This window comes from Aspergillus piperis, assembly GCF_003184755.1.
Source record: "Aspergillus piperis CBS 112811 unplaced genomic scaffold BO85scaffold_15, whole genome shotgun sequence".
In the NCBI taxonomy this organism is placed as follows: Eukaryota; Fungi; Ascomycota; class Eurotiomycetes; order Eurotiales; family Aspergillaceae; genus Aspergillus; species Aspergillus piperis.
The window spans coordinates 699,073-720,361 of NW_020291605.1; the positions used below are offsets into that span (position 1 = coordinate 699,073).

At 46.5% G+C, this 21,289-nt stretch overlaps 3 protein-coding genes across 3 annotated transcripts; 2 read left to right on the forward strand and 1 right to left on the reverse strand.

Annotated features, from left to right (window-relative positions):
- Positions 1–322: 322 nt before the first annotated feature.
- On the forward strand, positions 323–2,020 carry BO85DRAFT_521997 (uncharacterized protein; the record flags this gene model as incomplete). The annotated part of the gene is made up of 6 exons (XM_025665227.1): positions 323–463; positions 589–967; positions 1,039–1,305; positions 1,364–1,770; positions 1,825–1,937; positions 1,987–2,020. The coding sequence occupies 6 exons, from the start codon at positions 323–325 to the stop codon at positions 2,018–2,020; spliced, it is 1,341 nt and encodes a 446-aa protein (XP_025513566.1).
- A 2,760-nt stretch (positions 2,021–4,780) lies between these two features.
- On the reverse strand, positions 4,781–5,270 carry BO85DRAFT_451428 (uncharacterized protein). Its single transcript, XM_025660589.1, has one exon. The coding sequence runs from the start codon at positions 5,243–5,245 to the stop codon at positions 4,982–4,984; it is 264 nt and encodes an 87-aa protein (XP_025513567.1). The 5' UTR covers positions 5,246–5,270; the 3' UTR covers positions 4,781–4,981.
- Positions 5,271–15,266: 9,996 nt separating this feature from the next.
- Positions 15,267–15,814, forward strand: BO85DRAFT_451431 (uncharacterized protein). Its single transcript, XM_025660590.1, has 2 exons — positions 15,267–15,684; positions 15,743–15,814. Exon 1 carries the CDS (start codon positions 15,332–15,334, stop codon positions 15,632–15,634), a length of 303 nt encoding a protein of 100 aa, XP_025513568.1. The 5' UTR covers positions 15,267–15,331; the 3' UTR covers positions 15,635–15,684; positions 15,743–15,814.
- Positions 15,815–21,289: the final 5,475 nt, after the last annotated feature.

A 21,289-nucleotide genomic window follows, 5' to 3' on the forward strand; every position in this document is an offset into this window, starting at 1 on the left:
TAATGATGCTTGTAGATCTGTATTACAAGAAACCGCCCTCGAACTGCCATTCACCGTCGAGATCACCCTCGGTCACAAGCTATCCTGGCGGGACTTGCCAATCATATTCGGCCTCAAGTGTTATTCCCTACTATGCTATTTATATTTGTAGTATGCTAGCCCCTCTTGTTCCTTTGTCTGGCTTCCTGTGCAGTTGCTGGTTCATCTTTCTTTTCATCTGTTGCCTAGCATCCTTCCTACTCCAACCATCTTCCCTCTTGTTAGACACCTACATATTCCCTAATATCCCATCTCAAACGTTTCATAATCTTTCTAGTTTATCATGGACAAGCGCCCGGTCCCTGCAATGGAATTTGCCAGCAGGGTCACCAGTATAATCTATGGTGTCGTCGGAACCTTCATGGAGAAGACGTCTTTCGGTCTCGAAGAGAGCCGACATGCTCCCAAGAAGACACATCTCTCGGTCAGTCTCTCCCTTTCCTGCTGTTTGTCTTGTACCGGCCTTTTCGCCCATTGAATACGTCTTGTTGTAATTTACCCTAGCACGGTGAGAGTCTTCTCGCTGGGCTGACTGCTAGACCTGAACAGGAACCCCCTCTTCGTCGTTCAGGTAACGAAGCCACGCACTTCACTGTCGACGAAAATAAAACTCGCCCATCCTCTGCTCCTCATTTTCCATCTCAGTCTTCTCCGTCGATACTTCCCGTCGACACGTTCCTTTCCACTTGTTCTCTTCCTTCTTCTCCTCCCTTATCTTCTTCGTTTGGCAACACCATGGAGGACAAGGAAAATACCAAGACGTTCCCTGTCGCCGATGTGGACGACACGGTCAGCTTCATGGCTGCTGCTCGCTCCTTGAAGCTGCCAAAGACTTATGGTACTCCTACTGTTGCTGTCGACGCGTCCAGTGAGAAGGCCAGTACTTCAATGAGTCGTCCCGAGTCTCGTGCTGATGCTGATGTTTTTGGTAAGTATTCATGCGACCACAGCCATTGTGAAGTTGAGACGCGACATATCTAATTTTGTTGTCTTCTGTAGCACCCTCCGGTCAGAACACTTATGACGACGAGTGGAGTATCAAGCCTGATGCCGAAGAATCTGAAGTGAAGCCCGAGACCCCCAAGGCTGGAGTGTCCAGAGTTTTTGGTGACTCCAAGCCCCAGGGCTACAATGCTGCTGCTAGTATCAGCGCTGGTCCTCGTGGTTCGGAAGCTGTAGCTTCAGGTGACGCCAGTGAGGTAGAGGACCGTGAGAACCTTACTACTTTCAAGAGCTGGGGCACCCCTGCTGCTCGTGACAAGCCAGGTATCATATATCATATCCTATATTCCGGTGGTTAATTTACTTACACGACTTGTTTTAGCTTCTCGTGTCCGTCGTATCATCCTCCGAGGCTTGCCTGCTACCTGGTGCACCCCTGCTAAGGTTCTGTCGCTTGTGCACGGTGGCAATATCGAAAGTGTTCACGTCCATGGCAACGGAACTGCTCATATCCTCTTTTGTGAACATGAAGCATGCCAGGCCTTCTACGACAAGTATCCGAACGGCATCGACCTTGACAAAGAAAGAAGGATCACCGTGTTTGTGGAGATGGGCAAGGAAGTTGACGTGGTCAGCTCCCAGCTTTCTTTCAATCTGTCTGTTGGCTCGACTCGCGCCGTGAGAGCTGTCGGAGTCGACATGAATGCCAGCATGGCGCAGCTGTACAGCATGGCCTGTGGCAGTGGTCGCAAGGTTGAGAAGATCCTGGACTCATATGTGCCTGGAGACGTGAGTCTTCTTCTTCCTTTATCCCTCTTATGTATAGCATACTCATATTACTAGGCTCGCAACGTTGTCTTCCGCTTCTGCTCCATCGAGGATGCTGTGCGGTTCCGCGGGATTCTCGTGCGTGATCCTGAGTGGGAGCACTGCAACGTTCAGTATGCGACGGACCCGTAGGTGCCCTCGTGTCAATCTATGATGAATGCTGCTAACCTCGCTCAGCTGCGAGTTCGCTACCAGTATGCACATTGACTGAAGTCAAGCAGACTATGTTTGGCTACCTTCATACGGGGCGGTTAAACAAGATGGTCATGTTTAAGGCGGATTCGGATATGGAGTAAAATGGCAGGATATGCAGGATGTATCTGGGGTTGGGGGAAGATTGCTTAACGGACAGGCGTTGTGGTAACCTGATGAATTTATTACACCTCAGATAGTCAATAAAAGCCTGCGACATGCATGGATGTAGTTCCACCAAGGCTTGCAACATGAGGCAATATCCCACTACCAAGTCATTGATTCACTATACAGCATAGTGTATAAGTGACGACTAGGTCTGGTACCTAGATTCGTATAGACATGTGCGCGGTGGAAATATAGCTAACCCTTTCCAAACCGTAAGAGAATATTAGCAACTTCTGATAAAGAAATCCCCCATAGCAAAATCCATCATACACAAGACCATGGCATAGCATATCAGTAAAGCACCATACAACCCCGGACCTGTTGTAGCAGAGTCATGACAGACAAGTCAACTCCTTCAACCCCGTTACACTGGTCCCCAATGTTAGATTATTCTGGCAAATAGACATAGTCCATGTCCACTGAACTTAATATAATGGTTCATAACACGTCCTCGAGGGGTATCGACAACAAGAGAGAAAGGATAGAAAAGAAGGGCCTAGAGCAAGATTCCATCCAGGCTAGCTTACCAAACATGTTTATGTGGCATGTAAGGTTCCAGTTAGCAATCGACTACCCGGGCAAAAATCGAAATTAGTGCCTTGCCATAATTCAGCTAACCCGCTCAGGCAATCTCTTTAACTTCTGCTCTCCACTTCTCATCTACTTCTAGAAAACTTGATACAGGAGTCCTTCAGCCATGACCAAATTTCTTGTCGAGAGGCATGGAGATATCGGAGTCGTCAATAGCATCCACGATGGCAGCATAACGCTGTATACTTGGCTACAGTAAACCTTGAACCCGCAGCAACTCTTGATCTTCTTCGTTCTTTGCAGGGGGTCTTTCGAGAGGTGGCCCGAGAGCCAGCCTATCGGCCATTGCGCTATCGCAGTGAGCAGTCCACTTCCTCATGGCAACACTTTTCATTCATGAGCGAAGGATTCGAGGGATACGAGTTAAGGCAAGCCACATTATATTAGTCTGTCTCAAGTGATTTTGTCAGTGCTTGAGAGACTTACTTTGGACAAGCTTTTATTTCTTAAGGCTTATCTTGGGACGCCTTAAGGCTTCACTCCTGCAAGGCTCGTCATTCAGTTTCGGCACTGTCATTATTATGTGAGCAATCTTCTCTGCAACCTACTTCTTTGGTCAAAGAATTGGTCTAACTTGTATAGTTGCTGCATATAGTTTTCCCGTTGAGATTAAGTTTTACTACGCAATAGAGATCAAGTGACGATCAGCCACGGCACGCTGACATGGCACAACAAGGAGAAGGCTTAGAAGATTGACAAAAGCCCGTCGAGAAACAGGGAGGAGACATTCAAGGTCATCAGCGTCCTCCACCTATTGAACGTCATGATGCAGTCGGAGACACCCTCACAGGGTGAGCAGCCCATCAACAACTAAACCTCTCTGCATCTCTTCGTCAGTACTCATCACCTCCCTTTCCAGAGTCCTCACTCAGTGAGTCCGGCTAACGAGCCAATACCTCGACGACCTGCAGGATGACATGGATGTGGTATTGCAGTACAACACAGCAGGGTCAGAAAGTTCCACGGTGTCTACAGATTATCCTTTGATCGGTGTAGAAATCTAGAGATACACGGTGCACATCATCCCAGTCAACACCATGGAGCTCTTGTGCATGGTCTGATCGTCAATGATACTAGTCACTTGGACAACGCCGGCTACCCTCGGGGCTGTCTGCTCTGTCAGTGAGACATTAGGTGACAAAAATGGCGTGTATGAAGATATAATGCCAGCAGCTTTCGGGACTTTAGTGTGCGGTAATAAGATCCAGTATGGCCTCCGATACTTTGCTTAGGATGGCAGCAGACAGCAGCATGGGAACTGTGAATACCTCTAGTATTTTCCTGAATTACTACTATAAGTCGATAACTAGATACTCTCTGAATGAAGTAATAAATAATTTTAGAACTCAGAAGCCAGTACTTTGTCTTAATCCATCCCATGTCTAACTACAGAAATAACTCAACTCGATCCTAGTAGGTAGTATATCCGAACATTATATAGTGAGAGATATATATTGAGCAGTATTATACATGATCTACCAACACGCACATCAGCCACGCCGCACCATCCTGAGGAAGCAAACAAATAAGCTATAGTGCTATTCAGATAATCATAATATCGCAACTAATGCCTTTCATCAAGAAATCGTCTGCCCATCAACCATACAGAGCAATACATACTAGTACACGAAACCATACACCATGATACATAACACGTATACAATACCATACACCGCCAAGAAACCTCCCTCGGACATAACGGACATAATAACCCTTTCTCCATCTATCTCAATGACCAAGACAATTGCCTCAACCAGAGTAACAGAGTAGTAAATTATCAAAGTCGAGAACAGATACAATCATAGAGCAGACACAGATATACACATTCCACCGAAGCAGTTCTATTCCATTTCAACCCCAACAAACACCTATACACACACAAAAGCATTGCCAAACCCCGCCAAAGACCGATACCAATCCAAACATTCCAATTACCCAAGGCCAAGCCAAGTGAAAAATCATACATAAACCTAGCATTCCAAACCCAACATATTCTTGAAAATTCTCAAATCCCGAAGACAAAGATTCTGTGTAGTGTGATGTAACTTTACTTTTTTCCCTCCGATTCAATTTCATTTTAGGAGTAATCTGATTCAAAATAAACTGTTTCCTAATTCTTCTTCTTCTTCTTCTCCTTCTCCTTCAATGAAATGATCTGCATTCTGCAGGGCTTTTTTCTGTTTTCTCATGACTCATGAGTTACATATGTGTGTATCGTACCCTACATATCCCCTATCCCTTTCTTTAGGCGTTGTTGCTGTTGCTGTTGCTGTTGCTGTTGCTGTTGCTGTTGCTGTTGCTGTTGCTGTTGCTGTTGCTGTTGCTGTTGCTGGTTTTGATGCTTGGCTGTCTTTATCTGCTGGTTTTCTTGATCTGGGGGTTGAGTATGTACTGCAAGTAGTTCTAGTTGTGGGTAAAGGGGGGTGGAATGGATGGGTGCTTTCTCCGAGGAGATATATCTATCTGAGGTCATTTCATTTTTCATTATGTTGCATAGGTAGGCTGAGACAGACATGATGAATGAATGAATGCGGATATACTACTTGCATAGTACATGGTACATAGGACATACTTGGTTTGGATGATAATGTACATAGTAGTTTCACCGATGATTCTCCATTTAGTAGGACCCTGTCTACCTGCCTACCTGTCTGGTCTGCCATTGCAGTCAGGTTCGAATGATGCATAGTTGCAGAGTTGCATGTGGGCACTGTGTGTGTGTATGTTGGGTCGAGGTGGTGTGTGTGAGTGTATCCGCCTGCCTGCACCGGAATCTCGGACCGGTAAAGTAAGTAGGTATGCTCTATGCTCTTCCTACTACTAATACTCTTCCGGTACGGGGAAGAAGAAGAAAAGGGGGGGGGAAGGAACTGTGGTTTAGTTGCAATGCATTTCCTGGGTTAGACTTGAATAACTCATTAGTATGTATGTTATGTTACGCTACTTATGTAGTGAGAAAGAGAGGGGAAAGGGGGCAAAGGGGAAGAAGGGGGGTACACAAGATGGAAGTACTTATGTATGCACCTTCTCACATGTAAATGTACTGCTACATACCTAAGTATCTACTTACCTACCTACTTACTCTACGTAGTAGAAGTACCAAGTTGGATGCATGTGACTACTACTATTACTACTACTTCATCGTTATGTCGATAGAGGGGACATAAATTATCAACTTATGCATGTTGTGTATATCTTCTCACTTTACATAATAATATAGTGGTGGTCAAGTTGACTGAAGAAGGGGTAAGTCGAAATATCTTGGTATTCTTTTCTCCTTACGTCGCTGGTTTTCGTCGTGCTCGTTATGGATACTACCGTAAGTAGTAGGATTAGTAGGTAGAGAGCAATTAGATGATACGTAGTACTTAGGTAGTTACCTAGTACCGACCCCCGGATATTTAATTATTGGCAAGCGAATAGAAAGAGAGGCCAAGAAGAGGGCAGGCCGGGGAAGTGGAAGGAAGAAGCAGCAGAAGAAGGGTAGTATTTGTCATTGTTTATCGCAGACTCGCAGTAGTTACTTACCTCGGTCGGAGGGTACATATCCAGCTAGCTAGTTAGTTTAATTATTTACTCTGCACTAGATTCGATAATTATCCTGTCTGCTAATGTTTTTGTATACGAACACGGACAATCATATCACAACAAAATATAGGATAGGTACTTACAATAACCGATGTTGAACATTGTTTAGTTAGTTAGTTAGTTGGAAAGTGACGATCGCTTTTTTCTTCTTGCTCCACACAGCAAAGCAGCACGCGGGGCCTTGCCCGTGTGTACATACATCCATGTAAACTAAAACTACATACTACTACTAACACGCTACGGAGTACCTTATAAGGAAATTGCCTGAAACAACAATGAGTCCAAAACCCATGGTTACTAACCGAATCCATTCGGTGCTCAATCCTGGGTCGGTCGGTCGGTCGGTCGGTCGGCCGGCCGGCTGGCCTTGTCAGTTTTTCTTGTCGCTGTCTCTGTCTGCCTGTTTTGGTCTCCACTACGAGAGAGGGTTAGTAGGTAGGCAAGCATCCTTGGGTTATTGGCAAGCAATAATTAGACTAGACAAAAAGACGGATGTATCTCTATCTGGGGCTCTCCCCTCCCGCGCCGCCAATTCTGGATACAACCCTAGGGTATGTCGAGAACAAAGAAGGGCCAAGTTGCGAAACAAGGTCGAGAACGGGGGGATTAGCCTTGTTTTCCGAAGTGGATACTTGCACGGAGATCACCGAGAAGGGAAACAAAGAGAAATTGCTATGACGGGAGAGAGAGAGATATGTCTCGTTGGTATTACTACGATGTGTGGGGTGGGGTTTGGTTTCTAGCGATCGTGTAGATGGTTGGCATTTTTCAAGTTTCGCTGGTGAAAAGAAAAGTCGGGTGAACCAGAGGTTGAGAGATGCTTAGCAATGGGGAGAAACCATGGGTTCTCCGGGGGGGTGGTCCGAGGACTGGACCGAAGGAAGGGAAGGACTCCTCCGTGGGTTTCCATTAGCCAAGAAGGTCAAGTCAACCATTTACCAAGTCAGTAACAATGATGAGGTGGTTAGAACGTAAGGCAAGTCAACTAAACGAGTGTGGATGGTGGGTGAGTGAGGCATTCTGCATGACCGTGTTCAAAACTACTCCTGGTTGATAATTTAGTCTAGTTAGTATCAGTCCGGAGTTAGGAGTAGTCAGTATCTAGTGCTACTCTAAATTAATATTCCGTCTCTTGAGCGGCTCCATAACCTCCTGCTGGAGGGAAGGAGAGGAGAGGAGGGGGTTGGTGGTCGAGAGTACTCCGGAGTCAAAAGAACAGACGAACAGACGAGGGAGACGAATGACCCCAACGAACATGGATCGGAAAGAGAGGGATGAGACAGGAATCCGGCTGCCTCCATGCAGGAGCAGCAGCCCCAGTTGTGCGAATGCGAGAAGAGACCGAAAAAAATAAATTAGATTAACTGGGACAATCAGTGCAGGCCACCGGCTGATTCTCGCAGCGCGAATACTACACCATGGACCCGACAGTCTGGTAGAGGGTGTGATAGTTGGGCATTAGTAGGCAACCTTGAGCAGGTTCCGTCCAGCTGAGGGGTTTTCTGAGTAGGCTGGTTGGTATCCCTGGTAAGTTTGGCAAATGGTCCCCGAGGCTGGGAGGAGGAGGGGGAAAAATGTGAGGGAAATTGCACTCGCTGTCCACGGTGGGTAAAAAAACCATGGATGTCTTGAACAATGAAAAAATTCATGAAGCTTTTCAGCACAGTTGTTTAGATATTACTTTTTAAGCCCTACGTAGGTTAAAAGCTGGCTCGAGCTGGTACCTGACTGACTCAGTGGATGAAAACGGTTAGGCATTTCTTCAGTCAGGATTAAGGCGTGGTAAGCAAGGAGTAAGCTTACCTGGGGTACGTCTTTGAGGGGAGGTACTTTGCTTTGCCCGTGGCACCATTTAGGGTGAATCCAGCGTGACACTGAAGAGGCGGCGGGCGCACCGGCTGTGACTGCTCTCAGGCAGAGAGAGGGAGAGAATAACTACACTAGTTTAGCAGCAGCAGTAACTAACTCTTGGGTTGTTGTCTGAGACGCGGAATCGATCTCGCTTGCCGACGTCGATCGAACGGCCGGCCGGCTTGGATTGGCCGTGAATGAAGGCGTATGGTATGGTATCGGACCTTACAGCGCGCCGGCCCATCCGGGCTGCAGCCAGGCTTAACTCAACAGAGTCACTGTAGGGGAAGGTCTGATTGCTTGCATGGCAGGGGCCAGCTTGCTGGGGTCAATGCTTCCCTCTCTGGCTCCCATGGCAGCCCACACTAGTACGTATTCTGGCTGTAAACCAAAAAAGCCCTGGGGGGAATGGGAAAGTCATCGACGCGATCATCCTATAGTATGCATCATTATTGGTTTGCGTCGGGATAATTATAGCCTCCTGTACTCCGTAGCCCAGTCCAGTCACTTTCCCTTCGCCCCCCCGACATACATCATCCTGACTGACTGACTGACTGATTGACGATGCACCGCCCTTGTGATATGAAATTGTTGTCGAGCACATGCATACATACATATATACGCGTACATACTTCTTTACTTCACTTAGTGACTTACCCACATTAGTAAGAAGTAGGTAAGCTACCACTCTAACTAACTAACTGGTCATAGTAGTTAGAGTAATCTACGGTGTGCGGACCATCTCTGTAGGTACCAAATAACACTAGTACGTCCCAAGTCGGAGTAGTTAGCAAAAGGGTCGATAGCACCCGTCATAAGCTATTGACGGGGGACAGCCATTCCGAACGCTAGCCAAAAGACCGTCTACATACGGAGTACTTCCTTTCTTCTCCTTCTTCTCCTCTGGCCCCCCACTCAGTTTCTTAAACGCCGGACTCTAAGGACTTGGCTGGTCTCCGTTCTCCATATGACTCCATCACGTAGCGTCAGAACAGATGTACAACGACTGCGCCGCAAATCCTCGTCTACGACAGTCTAGACTGTTACTTTAGATGTCAATCATTGGCTCGGAGTAAAGCTGATTGGTTGCAGGAATGTCGTCCGGCCGAACACAATGTGCAATAACGAAAGATGCCTGCATCTTGTCTCGCGCTTTCACTCCTGTCGCATACATTAGGTGTCAATCTCATTGTCTTGTCCCGAGGCATGCAATTTATCCTTTTCCCCCAGTAGACCGAAAATGAGAAAAAAAAAATTAAAATTAAAGAAAAAGAAACAGAACAAAATGGGTCTGCCTTACGGTGCGGCCACACTCGGGATCCGTACGTATCGGGAATCGGCATCGCGCATGGATTACTCGCTTCTGACTACTATACTAAGCCATCCACTTGACCTGCTAGGCATAGCGTTCGCCACTAAGTATACTATGCAGCGGACGACGGGGAGAAAGTGAGGACTGCGCTCGTTGCAATTGGCCCCACGTGTTGGGAGGCGCAGGGGTAAGAAATTCGTCGGTGCCTGAGGGAATGGGAAGAGGAAGGGGGGGCTCAAAGAGGAATGAGGCTGAAGGCAAACGAGTCTGAATGACTCCTTCAATCAACATAGTCTAAAACTTCCCGGGGAATCATCAAATCTGCCTACACAGCTCCGTATAATGAGCGATTTTGATCGAGTAAATATCCTATAGTAGTAGGTAAGGGTCTCACTCTCTTACGACATGTCCATCTACCACTCGGTGTTTGGCATTTTCGAGGGTTAATCACCGAGATTTCCCAACTGGGCAAGACAAGCCAACCAATCAGAGACAGGCATGGTTTGAGTTTCATCGTCAAAAGTCCACCAATAAGCCAAGTAATTGCGGCGAAAAGTCAATGGCAGCAGGAATGGAGGCAGACGGTGTCCATTTTCACCGCCGTGGCTGCGGCCTCGGACCTGGAGCTGAAGCTTATCGTCAAGGCGGATCTGAACCGGCCGCGGCTTGGCAGTCAGGCTCCGGTGCAGCCCAGAGCTTAATAATGCGGGAGTCCCCATAGGGAGCTTTGAAGAGAGAGAAAAACAAACGTAAAGAGGAAGTGATGAGCATGGTCGGATAAATTTTTAGTTTACAGAGGAGACACAGTGCGTGAATATTACCTACTGTGGACAAAAGAAAAAAAAAGCTCTGAATACGAGAGAATGAAAGAGGCGGGGGCTCCTTTTTCAAAGATAGTCGATCCACCAGAACCAAAGATCAGTAACTGCGCCAATTTCAAAAGGGTAAACAATCATGATGAGGATCCTCTTGACGGACAATTCAAGTATGGACATCTAGACGGTGGCGCGGACAATCTCACCCAACACCGCGCCACAGATCCTGGCGATCAAACGTGGTGAACGTGGTCTCAAATCCTACCACGCACAATGAGAAAGAAGGTCGGCCTCAATTCATCTAGCGCAGTAGACTACAATCCTTTGCCGCAGCGAAGGATTTGTCGCCCGGACCGAGCTGTGTCTTCTAGAACTTAGACAGGCACCAATCAATAATCATGGGCAAATATGCCCGTGGCTTTTGCCAAAGGTGCTCGTGAATATTCCTGCCGGATCTCCGTGCCAACCCCTTCCAAGGCTCTTAGCGTCGCCGTTCGGTGGATAGCCTGCCTGATAACTTTTTTGGTCGCTACTTAGATCAGCCCCGATCCGGACCGGTGGAGGCTAATGGTCTCGGAATGAATGGACTATGGAGACGGGAGGGGGGAAGGGAAGGGGAAAAAAAAATGGAGGCAGAGGCGGGGCTCATGGTGATTCTGCATGATGATCTGTTCAACAGGTTGCTGATGTGAGGTAGTCAGCCTAATGAGGTTCAGGTGATGTGGTTGATGATTGGAGAGGCGTTGTGCATCACTACTAACGCAGTGGTCACTGCTTATCGAGAGGACAAGAGGGAGCATCAGCTGATAATGAGACTTCCCCAAACTGATCTGCTGACAGGAAAGAGAATTAATTACAATACTTCGCTTCCGGGCGAGTGTCGGCGTTGTCTGGAATGAATACCAGAAATCCAGATTAATATTTATATTATTATTACACATGATGCAGTTCTACTGGGGTGATAAGGAAAAGGTTTGGCGAAAGTGTCAAGTCTACCAATGATCGGGAATTCCGTCGGGTAAAATTTGTGCAATCAAAGCATTTGATTAAGCTTTAGGATGCTAAATGTTGACACTATCCCTAAACGAGAGCACTTCGGAGAGTGCTCCGTGTGCGAAATGCAGCTCCAGCTTCACTTCGTGGTTAGTTTATTAGGCTGTTGAATTAATTGACATCTGACATATCCAGCCCGCAGCAAATCTGATCTGGGCTAAACGGGGCACTATAGCCTCAAGACTCTAGAGTAGAGGAATGGTCCAGTCGGAATGTTTGCAAGCTGAATCAAGACATCCCTTCCTTAGGCTCCGGAAGCTCTGGCCAAGTGTGGTGCCTCTTTTAGTCCACACCCGTCTTTCATCCTCTGTTCTGACTGCGTCGAATGCCAACAGCGGCCCCGCTTCTTCAAACCAAAGATGAATCCTCGCCAACCAGTGTCACGGTCAATATGACCATCAATAGTCAGGTTGGTGCTCAGCATTATGAGTGGTCCTCAGCGAAGAGGAGATACACGAGGCTGCAGGAATAGACTGCCTGGCCGTCTAAGCCATTGTCCGTCGACCCTCCCCAGGCAGCATAACTAAGCCACCGTCATGGTTCCATGCATTGGCCCATTGGAAGAAAGCAACATCATGTGCAACGCCGCATCACCGTTGAGCCTTGACGACCTTGACAGCGACATTTTTGCTGTTGTGCGAGGCAGAAAGGATGGGTTACTACTGCAACTACCTTGTCAAGGGGTGAGGGGAAGTTGTTAGTGACCAAAAAGCTCTGTAACTAAACCCGTCGGGATCTTCCCGTCCGTTCCGGTAAGTACGAACGTGTATGTTTTATATTGTTTTCTCTGGATATCCACTATGCATCGATTCACTACTCCTCGGTTCGTAAGTATGTTTCCTCTCTTTGCACTGAAATGGAATCTGAGGCAAGCTTAGAGTTGCGATCCTTGACCGATGACGGGCCGGTGGCTTTGACGGAACTATGGTATGAAAAGGGTGGTGGCTTCAGCCACCACGTCGTACACAATACAGGAACATATCGATCTTTCTGGAAGATCCAAACCAGGTGAGGCTCGGCACATATTCCGATATGTCACACAATGGCAACACAATGTCATCACAACATCCCTCATTAAGTTACTGTGTCCGGACTCGATATGTAGAACGTGCAATGATTCCCAATCGGGGCACTCAGGACTGGGTTGAATGGCTAGGATAGCCCCTGAAGGTATTACTTCATACGTGTGTGCTGGCTAGGCTGGTCTTTTGCATACCTCCCTGACCAGCAATAAGTTACACTTAACCTCGCTTGCAGGTTGACTAGTATAACAGGATATTATCGCCGCAGGTGCCAGTGGGGTCGATTTGGTTTCACCTACCAAGTGACAGCCTCACTACGTTTGGATTATTACGCAGGATGGTCGGTTGGACTTCGTAGTACGGAGTTCCGCAGGACCCCCAGGCGTTAGCCTAATCCTGAGGATGCTAGTAGTAGCGCTGCTACTAAGACACCAGCCTCTAGGCGCCGCGGCTGTGCCTCACTTCTTGCGCCCAAAGCTGGCGCTGGCAGAAAATGCCATCGGTCTCCTAGACAGCGCTGCAAACTTGAGCCGCAACGTTCTGACTTCTAGGTCATTTCTAGCCAACGATCCTAATCAATCCTTCCATTCCTGTTGAGACCTCGGCCTCCAACACCCTATGGGCGCTGCAACTGCAACGCTGTGCTACAGTTGCCTGACCGCTCGAGGGAGATGGTCACTGCATTGCATCTGATGCATAACCTTCAATAAGAATGTGATTATAGACAAGTTATCCCGGATTCGATTAGTTACACAGCCCATTCCAACCCAGTCCCAGACACATGGGATGGGCTAAAATATCCACCCCCTCGCCCGGTCGTGTAATTTCTTACGAGTCAGTGTCCTGGCGTGCTCGACGTCGATTGCTGGAATGGAACTGATCCCTGCCGCCCACTTTCTTTGTTCTCTTCGGCTTGGTCTCCACCACCGAGGATTGCGACATGCTGGAACGAGCCAACTACTGACCTGCCGAGCTCCGCCATTAATTAAAATGGCCCTTCGTCATAGGTTGTCTTGCCTGACTTCCCCGGCGATGAACCCTCACGTGACCGAACACAGCTGCGGCTACGCGTCGGATGAGAAGATGGTGGGAACTAAGGCAGAACAGGTGAGGGTCGCCCGTCGGGGGACGTGGCAGCAAGAGAGCTAGTAGTTGAAGTTATTGTTGTCGTCTAGCTAGTACCTTGTCTGGAATCACTCATCGTTGCAGCAAGTGCGACCTTTTGTTGCTACTTGCTAGCTGCCGTAGAGCAAGCAGTGGCCAGCTTGTCCTCAATGTAGACTATGCCCCGGAATACCCCCTCCACTCAAATCAGGGTTAGTTAGTTCTCCTGTCTCTCTTGTACGGAGCAGAGAGCTGGGGACGAAGGAATTTGTGACACTCCGGGATAGGATCTACAACGGGCGCTGACAGACGGATGATCATCCGCCTTTTCTTTTTTCTTTTTTTCTTTTTGATTTTCGAGTCTTAGACTTTCTGGCGGTCTGCCCATCATATTGCAGACGGAGAAAATGGTTGTTATTTCCTCGGAACCTTCCCCTCGCTTTCTGCCTGAGCGCGCATGCGCGTACGCATATCATCCAGATCATTAAGCGGGTGATGGACTAGTTAGCTCACTTGCCAGAGTCATATGCTCGAACAACTTGCATGGGGTAAAGCCAAGAGGATATGCTACGCGCCTGAGTTGGGTTTGGAGCTTGCGCAGATTGACTGTGCCGCAATTCTGACCCTCAGCCAATCTTCGTTCGGCTCCAGTACGCCGTGTAGCATTGCATCAGTTGAAACCTGGAACTAACGATGTCCAGGCCCTAATAATACTACTAACTGGCACCATACAAGTCCCCTTGTCATATGGAGCAGAAGAAGAGAAGGAAGAAGAAAAGTGGCCATCCGATTTTGGGTAATCTTTTTTTTTGTTGCCTCGTACAGTAAGTCATGGCCGAGGCTGCCTCCGCCCTTTATTTAGTATGGTGTTTCGCACTTGAATTTCGATACAGCTAGTTGATAAGCTGCCGATGGAACCTTGCCGTTTTCGAATGGTCCACTTAATGAAACTGTAATCGTCTTGGCTTTTCCCTGCGATGCCAAGCTAATGGACTCAAAGGGAGCTGAAGGAAAGGGAAAGCATAGGGAGAAAGAAGATTGGAGAAAAGGCTAGAAAGGTTTGGGGGCGCGTGCTGCTGATTGACTCGACTAGCAGAAAAGATAAGTGAAGGATAACGGCTACTACACCACCATCTTTTAAACTAGCACTCTATATCGATTTCTTATACGAAATACGATGAACAGAACACCCATTCATTCACTTCACCATAATAGCCCAGACACACACACCGGAATTCAAAAGCGAGAGATACGAGAATTGGAGTGATTTAGCAAGAAGCCCATCCCGTGATTTGTGTGCTCGTCTACGCTAGTTAATTAGGATGAGTTCGGGACCGATCGGCGCCAAACGGAGTTGTGGAGATAGTGACACAATTATCGGTTGTCACTCCTTCTTTTTCCCTGGCCATCATGGGTCCTTTTTCAGGTTGAGGATGTGGGAACCTCTCGGCTGAGTGTGGGGGGTTCAAGATTTGCTTTGTTTGTGCACTGCTGCTCCTGCTTCTGCTGCTTCTTGCTGCTGCTGTGGCCACGGCCCACTTTGCCTAGAACAACCCTTCTCCTGTGGGTGGGTGTCAGGCACGGTCGATGGAGGGCAGCCGACACCTTGAAGGGTGATTTCATCGGCCGTCCTTACAGCCATCATGTGCGACATGTCTGATATATGCATGACTTTGATAATACTGATATCAGATCTACTACCTGAGAACTCCAGCCAGCCTGCTTCTTTGAGTCATAGAAAACAGATCTGTCAACATTGCCTATTCCTTTTGATGGTTTTGTTTTTGTTTCTTTTCTTTTCTCCTCTTTTCCCCTACTGTTCAAGGATGATCCCTCGTAAGCTAATTACCTTACCGACCGGGTCCCTCACTCTCTCTCACACACAGAGAGAAAGAGAGTCCTTCCAAATCGGGCTTCCCCGTTGTCTCTCAATCAATTCTCAATTCTCTCTCGCTCCAGACTCGTCCGTCCCGGATCGTCATCCCCGGGCCCCGCTGCGTCTTCTTCGACTAGGCTACGTACTTGTCTTGTGCTTTGCTACTAAAACTTCCTCAGACTTAAAACAGAAAAAAGGCGCCCCCAAACATACCACCGTGCTCAACCCAGGATGGATCCTCCCAAGACAATAAATGGGTCGGCTAGTCTTTTGACAGTGGCGGATTCAAATCCGCGGCAACTAGTGGGTTTGAGGATGTCAGTCAGGCCCGGCCTGAAGGAGGCTGACGAATTTACTCCAGATCGTTCCTTCAGCGGTACTTGCTTCGGAGTGAGATCGCAGTTCGGTCGCCAAGGAGGCAACAGGCCCTGTTATGATTCGTCCCCTCGTTTAGTTGCCAAATGATGGTAATCCTTCACGGATCTTCAGCCCGCCCCTCCTTCTTCGCCGAGAGGTTGAAATAATGAACACTTATTATTAACTATTACTGAATGCCAACCGAAGGGGTTATAATAGGTTGTGGTAATGATGCTGTCAACGTGGACGGCTGCTGACCTTTTCTTCTGGAAGAATAAGAAAAAATCAGTGTAATCATTACCGAAGTAGGCTAAGCAACTTAGGTCTCAGCTTATATGGCAGGGTCTTTAATCTATTTTGGCCTGCTGGGTTTTATACAATACCCCATAGTTGTGCCGTGTCGCCAGTCGCAAATCGAGGATGGAGATGCTACTACGTACCGATCAAGAAGTGGGTGGGATAGGAAAAATAAAGTAAAATAAAAAGGCAAATGAGAAAGGAAAGGAAAAAAAAAAAAAAAAAACAGGCTACATACCCTGTCTTTTGGGGACTCATTACATACATTCAAATCATCGCGCAAAGTACTACGTCGTAACCGACAGATGAGATCATCTGGAAATGCAAGTATCGAATAAGGAGGGGGCAGGCGATCGTCTCACGGCTGCAGAGGATGTGTTGGCAAAGGTCTGCAGATTGTTATCTGGACCGCGCGGTTCTGTTCGGGATGATTTTTATCGTCGACAGGAACGGCAAATAATCACGAAAAGGTAAGTACCTCGATTACCTAGTTTGGTTACCCGTGGTTTACTTCTTCAAAGTGGACCATCATCTCCTCTAAAACTTAGTATTAAGAATGAATTTATTATTGAAAACGGCCGACCGAGCAATTAGATTGAAGGAAAAATAGAAAATTAAAGGAATCGAGGGTGATGATGATGGTTGTGGTGGTGGTGGCCTCACGCAGTCAGTCAGTCAGTCAGTCAGTCATGGCTAATCCCTTAAGCTAGGTTGGGGCCATCCATCCCATGGCCCTCATCTTTAGTTCCATACTAAGTAAGTAGTAGTCAGTTAGGCTCTTTGTGTACTTTTCCCTATTTTAGTATTTGTTCTCTGTGTGTCCATTTACGCATTTATTTTTACTTACTTTTTTATTAATATTATATTATTTTCAAAATTTTTGAAATTTCTCCCATTCCAATTTCCACCCCCTCCCTTTTTTTCCCCCCGGTACTAAGGCTCGGACCCACACACATCGTGTCTCCCGCTTGGCTGTCAGGTCGCCTGTCCTTCAGCAATGGCCCTGCGCAATCTGAGACCATAAGAGCCAGACAGCGTTAGAGCCTCGATCCTATTCGTAAACCCGTCCCGACACAACGGTACGCTAGCAAAGCCACTGCAGGTTGGGTTGCTGACTCTATTCCGCGCCCAATAGACGCGGCCCATTATGGCCTTTCTGTTGGCTTGCTTCGCCGGCTTCCTTTTCCCCCCCCTCCTTGCCCTCCCTCAGGCTGGCTCTGGCTTCCCCTTCTCCCACCCCCCCTTCTTCTTCTTCCTCTCATTCACTGACTGCTCATTCCGTTTTTTCTTCTCCAAATCCTCACCTGCTGATGGATGATGATGGTCTTGCACGAATCCTGCAGTGATCCTTTTACCCATCCATATTTTCTTCTTCTATTCTTCTGCTTATTTTTTAATTTTTCTTCTCGGGTTTCATTGCTTTTTCCTTTTCCGTTTACTTTGCGAGGTGAGGTGTAGAAATCGAATGAAGGATTGTTCCATATGCCAACTAGCGTCCCCGAAAAAAAATAATAACAATAATAATAATAAACAAATTAAAAATAAGAATATCAGTAGTAGAGAGAAAAGATTGACCTTGCTTCCTGCTAACTAAGGATCTTCCCACCGACAAGTCAAGTAAAGTCAGTCAGTCAAGTCAGTCACATTTTTAGTCTTGCGTGACTCCCGTATAATCCCGTTGCGTTCGTTCGTTTCTTTTCCATAACCTACACCACTACCATACTACACAACCCCCCCTTTTTCTGTATCATTATTTATTTCTCCGAGTAAATAAAAAAAAGAAAAGAAAAAAAGTGAGGTCGGCGACCATGCTCGAGTGATTAGATTAGGCTAGCCATTCAAATTAATCATTCATTACTGACAGATAACTACGTAGATAGATAGATAGTAGGGGAAAAAAAAATAAAACGAAACTAGTAAGTAAAGTAACCCGAACACAACCGGATTCATTCCAAATGATTCAATCGCTATTGACATCTTTCAGAGAGCGAGCGAGCGACGTATGGGTCTCGAACATGCTCTCCAGAGATAGTAGTAAGGTAATTTAATTTAGTCTAAGTAGATACTATCTCTCTATCTATACTAGGAGGGTAAGAAAAGAGACTGGAGTCATACTCAAAACAGAGAAAGTAAGAGAGAAAGAGAGGCTCGGAGCGAACAGTGGACTACCCACCGCGGACACAATCCTAAGCTAACTAACCTAACTAACTAGCCTCCCACGGCTCCACACACACACCCCCATCCCCAATCCCAATGTAGATAAGTACAAGATGAAGATTGCTTGTGGAGTACAGCAGCAGCAGCAAGCACAGCACACAAAACGAAACTAGCTCCGGGCCACACAAACCCACCCCCCTCTCTCCCGGTCTCTCTGCCCCCCCAGCCAGCTATGGGTAGTTGAGTGGATGTTGTGTCGTCTGATGTTTTCCCGCCAGCGGCCGAAAATCAATCTGAAAAGGCTTGGAAATTTGCAAAGGAAAATAATGAACCCTGCAATGCTTCGTTTCGGTCGACCCGTCTTGCAGCCTTGGAACGACCTATCAGGTTCGGGGAACTGGTATGACTTTTTTTTTTTTTTCGTCTTGGCCTTTTCTCATGCAATGGCAGGGCTGCATGTTGTGGGCGGCGTAAGTTATTTATTTGAGTATGTGTGATGTATTACGGCCGAATGACGGCGTTCTTCTTTTTCGAGGAATTTGTTTTCATTTCTGATTAAGTCTTCATTCAGGGTTTCGGTTTTTGGTTACTACGTATTTTCGTTTAGAAGGTGTCCAGTTAGATCAAACCAAATCCCTAAATATCTTATTTCTAATAGATAGACTCTTAGGAGGAAAGGATGGAAGGAAGGAAGGAAAGGTATGTTGTCTCTTAAGCTCCTCGCCGCGGGCAGATCGTGCGTCAAATATTTCCAGGTGGGTTCGAATCAAAGAGAAGGCAAAAACGAGTCATTAATTACGACCGCATTAACATTTTCCTTCCTTAGTAGTTTATTAGCTAAGTACGTAGTTGTAAAAGTAGCTGCTGCGGAATGCAAATGGTGGGGAATATAAATACGAGAAAAAGCCCTTGCTGGCGTAACTTTGTTACGCATAACACGGTTTGACACATTCTTCAGCAAGCAAGTCAGGTCAATCGATCAGTAGGTGATTATCTATCTAGAGAGTTTTAGGTAAAGGGCATACTTGATCGCTCTCTCACTCAACCCACTTTTATGTACATCTTTGACAAAAGCAGTAACTAATTTGCGGTTGGCTGAGATCACTTTCAGTCAGTCTGTCAGTCTGTCATTCTATAGTAAGCCAAGAAGCCTGAATAATGGCAGGTAAGGTAACTTATTCACTCAAACGTGGGGACTAATACATACTCAGTTTAAAAAGGCTGACTGGCTCTTTCGCCTTATGATACATACGTACCACATTTTTCCAGAACGCTTTTTATTTTAATTTTTTTTATTTTGTGTTCGGTTTTCTGATTGCTCGGTGTTAAATTTTATTATTATCGTATGGCTATTGTTTATTATTATTATATTATTATTATTCTAAATTTTATTATTGCTCCTTAGTCCGCGGCCATCCTTCCGGAATTTGTAATTATGCTGATAGGCTGGAGCGTGTGTGTGAGTGTGAGGGTGTGTCCCAACCATACCGAGACCTGCGCGTTGGAACTAGAAACTGCATGTGCCAGAAGAAAGCAGAGTAACGAGCCCATGGTACTGGGGCAAAGGAATGGGTGAATGAATGGGGATAGTGCAGAAAGATTTGGGGGCCGATGAGGAGAATTGACATGGGGGGTAGTAGTAGTGTGTGTGTGTGGGAGGGATTTGACTGATTGTGTACATGACGCTCATGCAGATGGCTCTTTTCGAAGGCCTGCTCCCCCTCACTCCCCGCGTGGCCAATCCTCCGCCCAGAGGTAAGAAAATAAAAAGAAGAGACAAGAGAGGGCAGGGCGCGTTGTTGGTTGGCAAGTTGAGGATGGTGTCATCGTGATTATCATCATCATCTTCTTCATATCCGTGCCAGTTGCCAAATGACTAAATAGGGTTAAGGTAAGTACAATGATAACTTGTGCGATGTAGTGTCAGTAGTGTAGTTAGTTAGCTGGGTCGACGATTTGAATGACCCGGACCCATTAAGCTTGTCGTCAATTTGGCCCGGACCCCAACCGATCATTATCATCATATCATTATTATGAGTTTGGTTTTGACTATCCTTATTATTCATCCCCATTATATTACTATCAACGTTAACTCACTGGGTGATTTGAATTAGCAGTTACTATGCTACTCACTCTTACTCCTCGTTCTTCGTCTTTGTTCTTCGAGAACCTAATCTTGGGGGTGTTTTTTTTTTTTTTTTTAGGCAGTTTTATCAGGATCGATTCCTGTTCCCTTGGCCCTTCCTTCCTTCCGTCACTTTTCCCTTCGTCACACTTTTTTTTTTCTTTTTAGAGAAGAAAAAAAACTTTGATTTACGCTTTCGCTTGATTGTGGATTCTTCATTACGGCCTCATTCCACATTGACTTTTCTGATATCTAATCTGCACAGTGCACGAACTGGCCAAGCCGGAATTCTGAGGGGTAAAGAAAAAGACGAAGGAGAAAGAGAGTGGAGTTGGAACCCAGATTCGAAATAAACTAGGAATGAAAACTACATCAGGAAAAAAAGTAGATAAAAATAAAACCAGGGAATTTAAAAAAGGGATGAAAATTAAAATAAAAACAAGAAAAAAGGAAATAAGAAGCCCGAATAAAAATAAGGAAAATCATAGGAAAATCCGAACCAGATCATAAATTACAGCAAGCCCCGATTAATTACCCGATCCAACGGTGACCCTCTCTAAACTAACCTCCCTCAAGCGTCCAGTCTGGCCCTGCACGTCGTCGGTCTGCCAACGTGACCCTGTCGCGATCTCCACTTGTTGAACCATCCAATCCATCGGATGCCATTCTTTCATCCAGTCGTTTTCTTATTATCCTCGCTCATCCTCTCCTGCAGTTCATCATTCTGAATGCTGAGGATCCATCTGGCGTTGAAAATAAGTGGCGAATCCTTCTGGTGCTTGACGGGTTTCCAGACGATACTATATCCTTGCATATAAGGCCTGGTTACTGCTATTGTTATTTGAATCTTTTCTATCTTGGTTCCTATCTTATTACTATTCACTGCTATCTATTTTGTTTATCTGGATCACCGGCCGAAATAAATACCGGTATACTATTTTACAGCCACCGCGAGTGAGGACATGCTTGCAG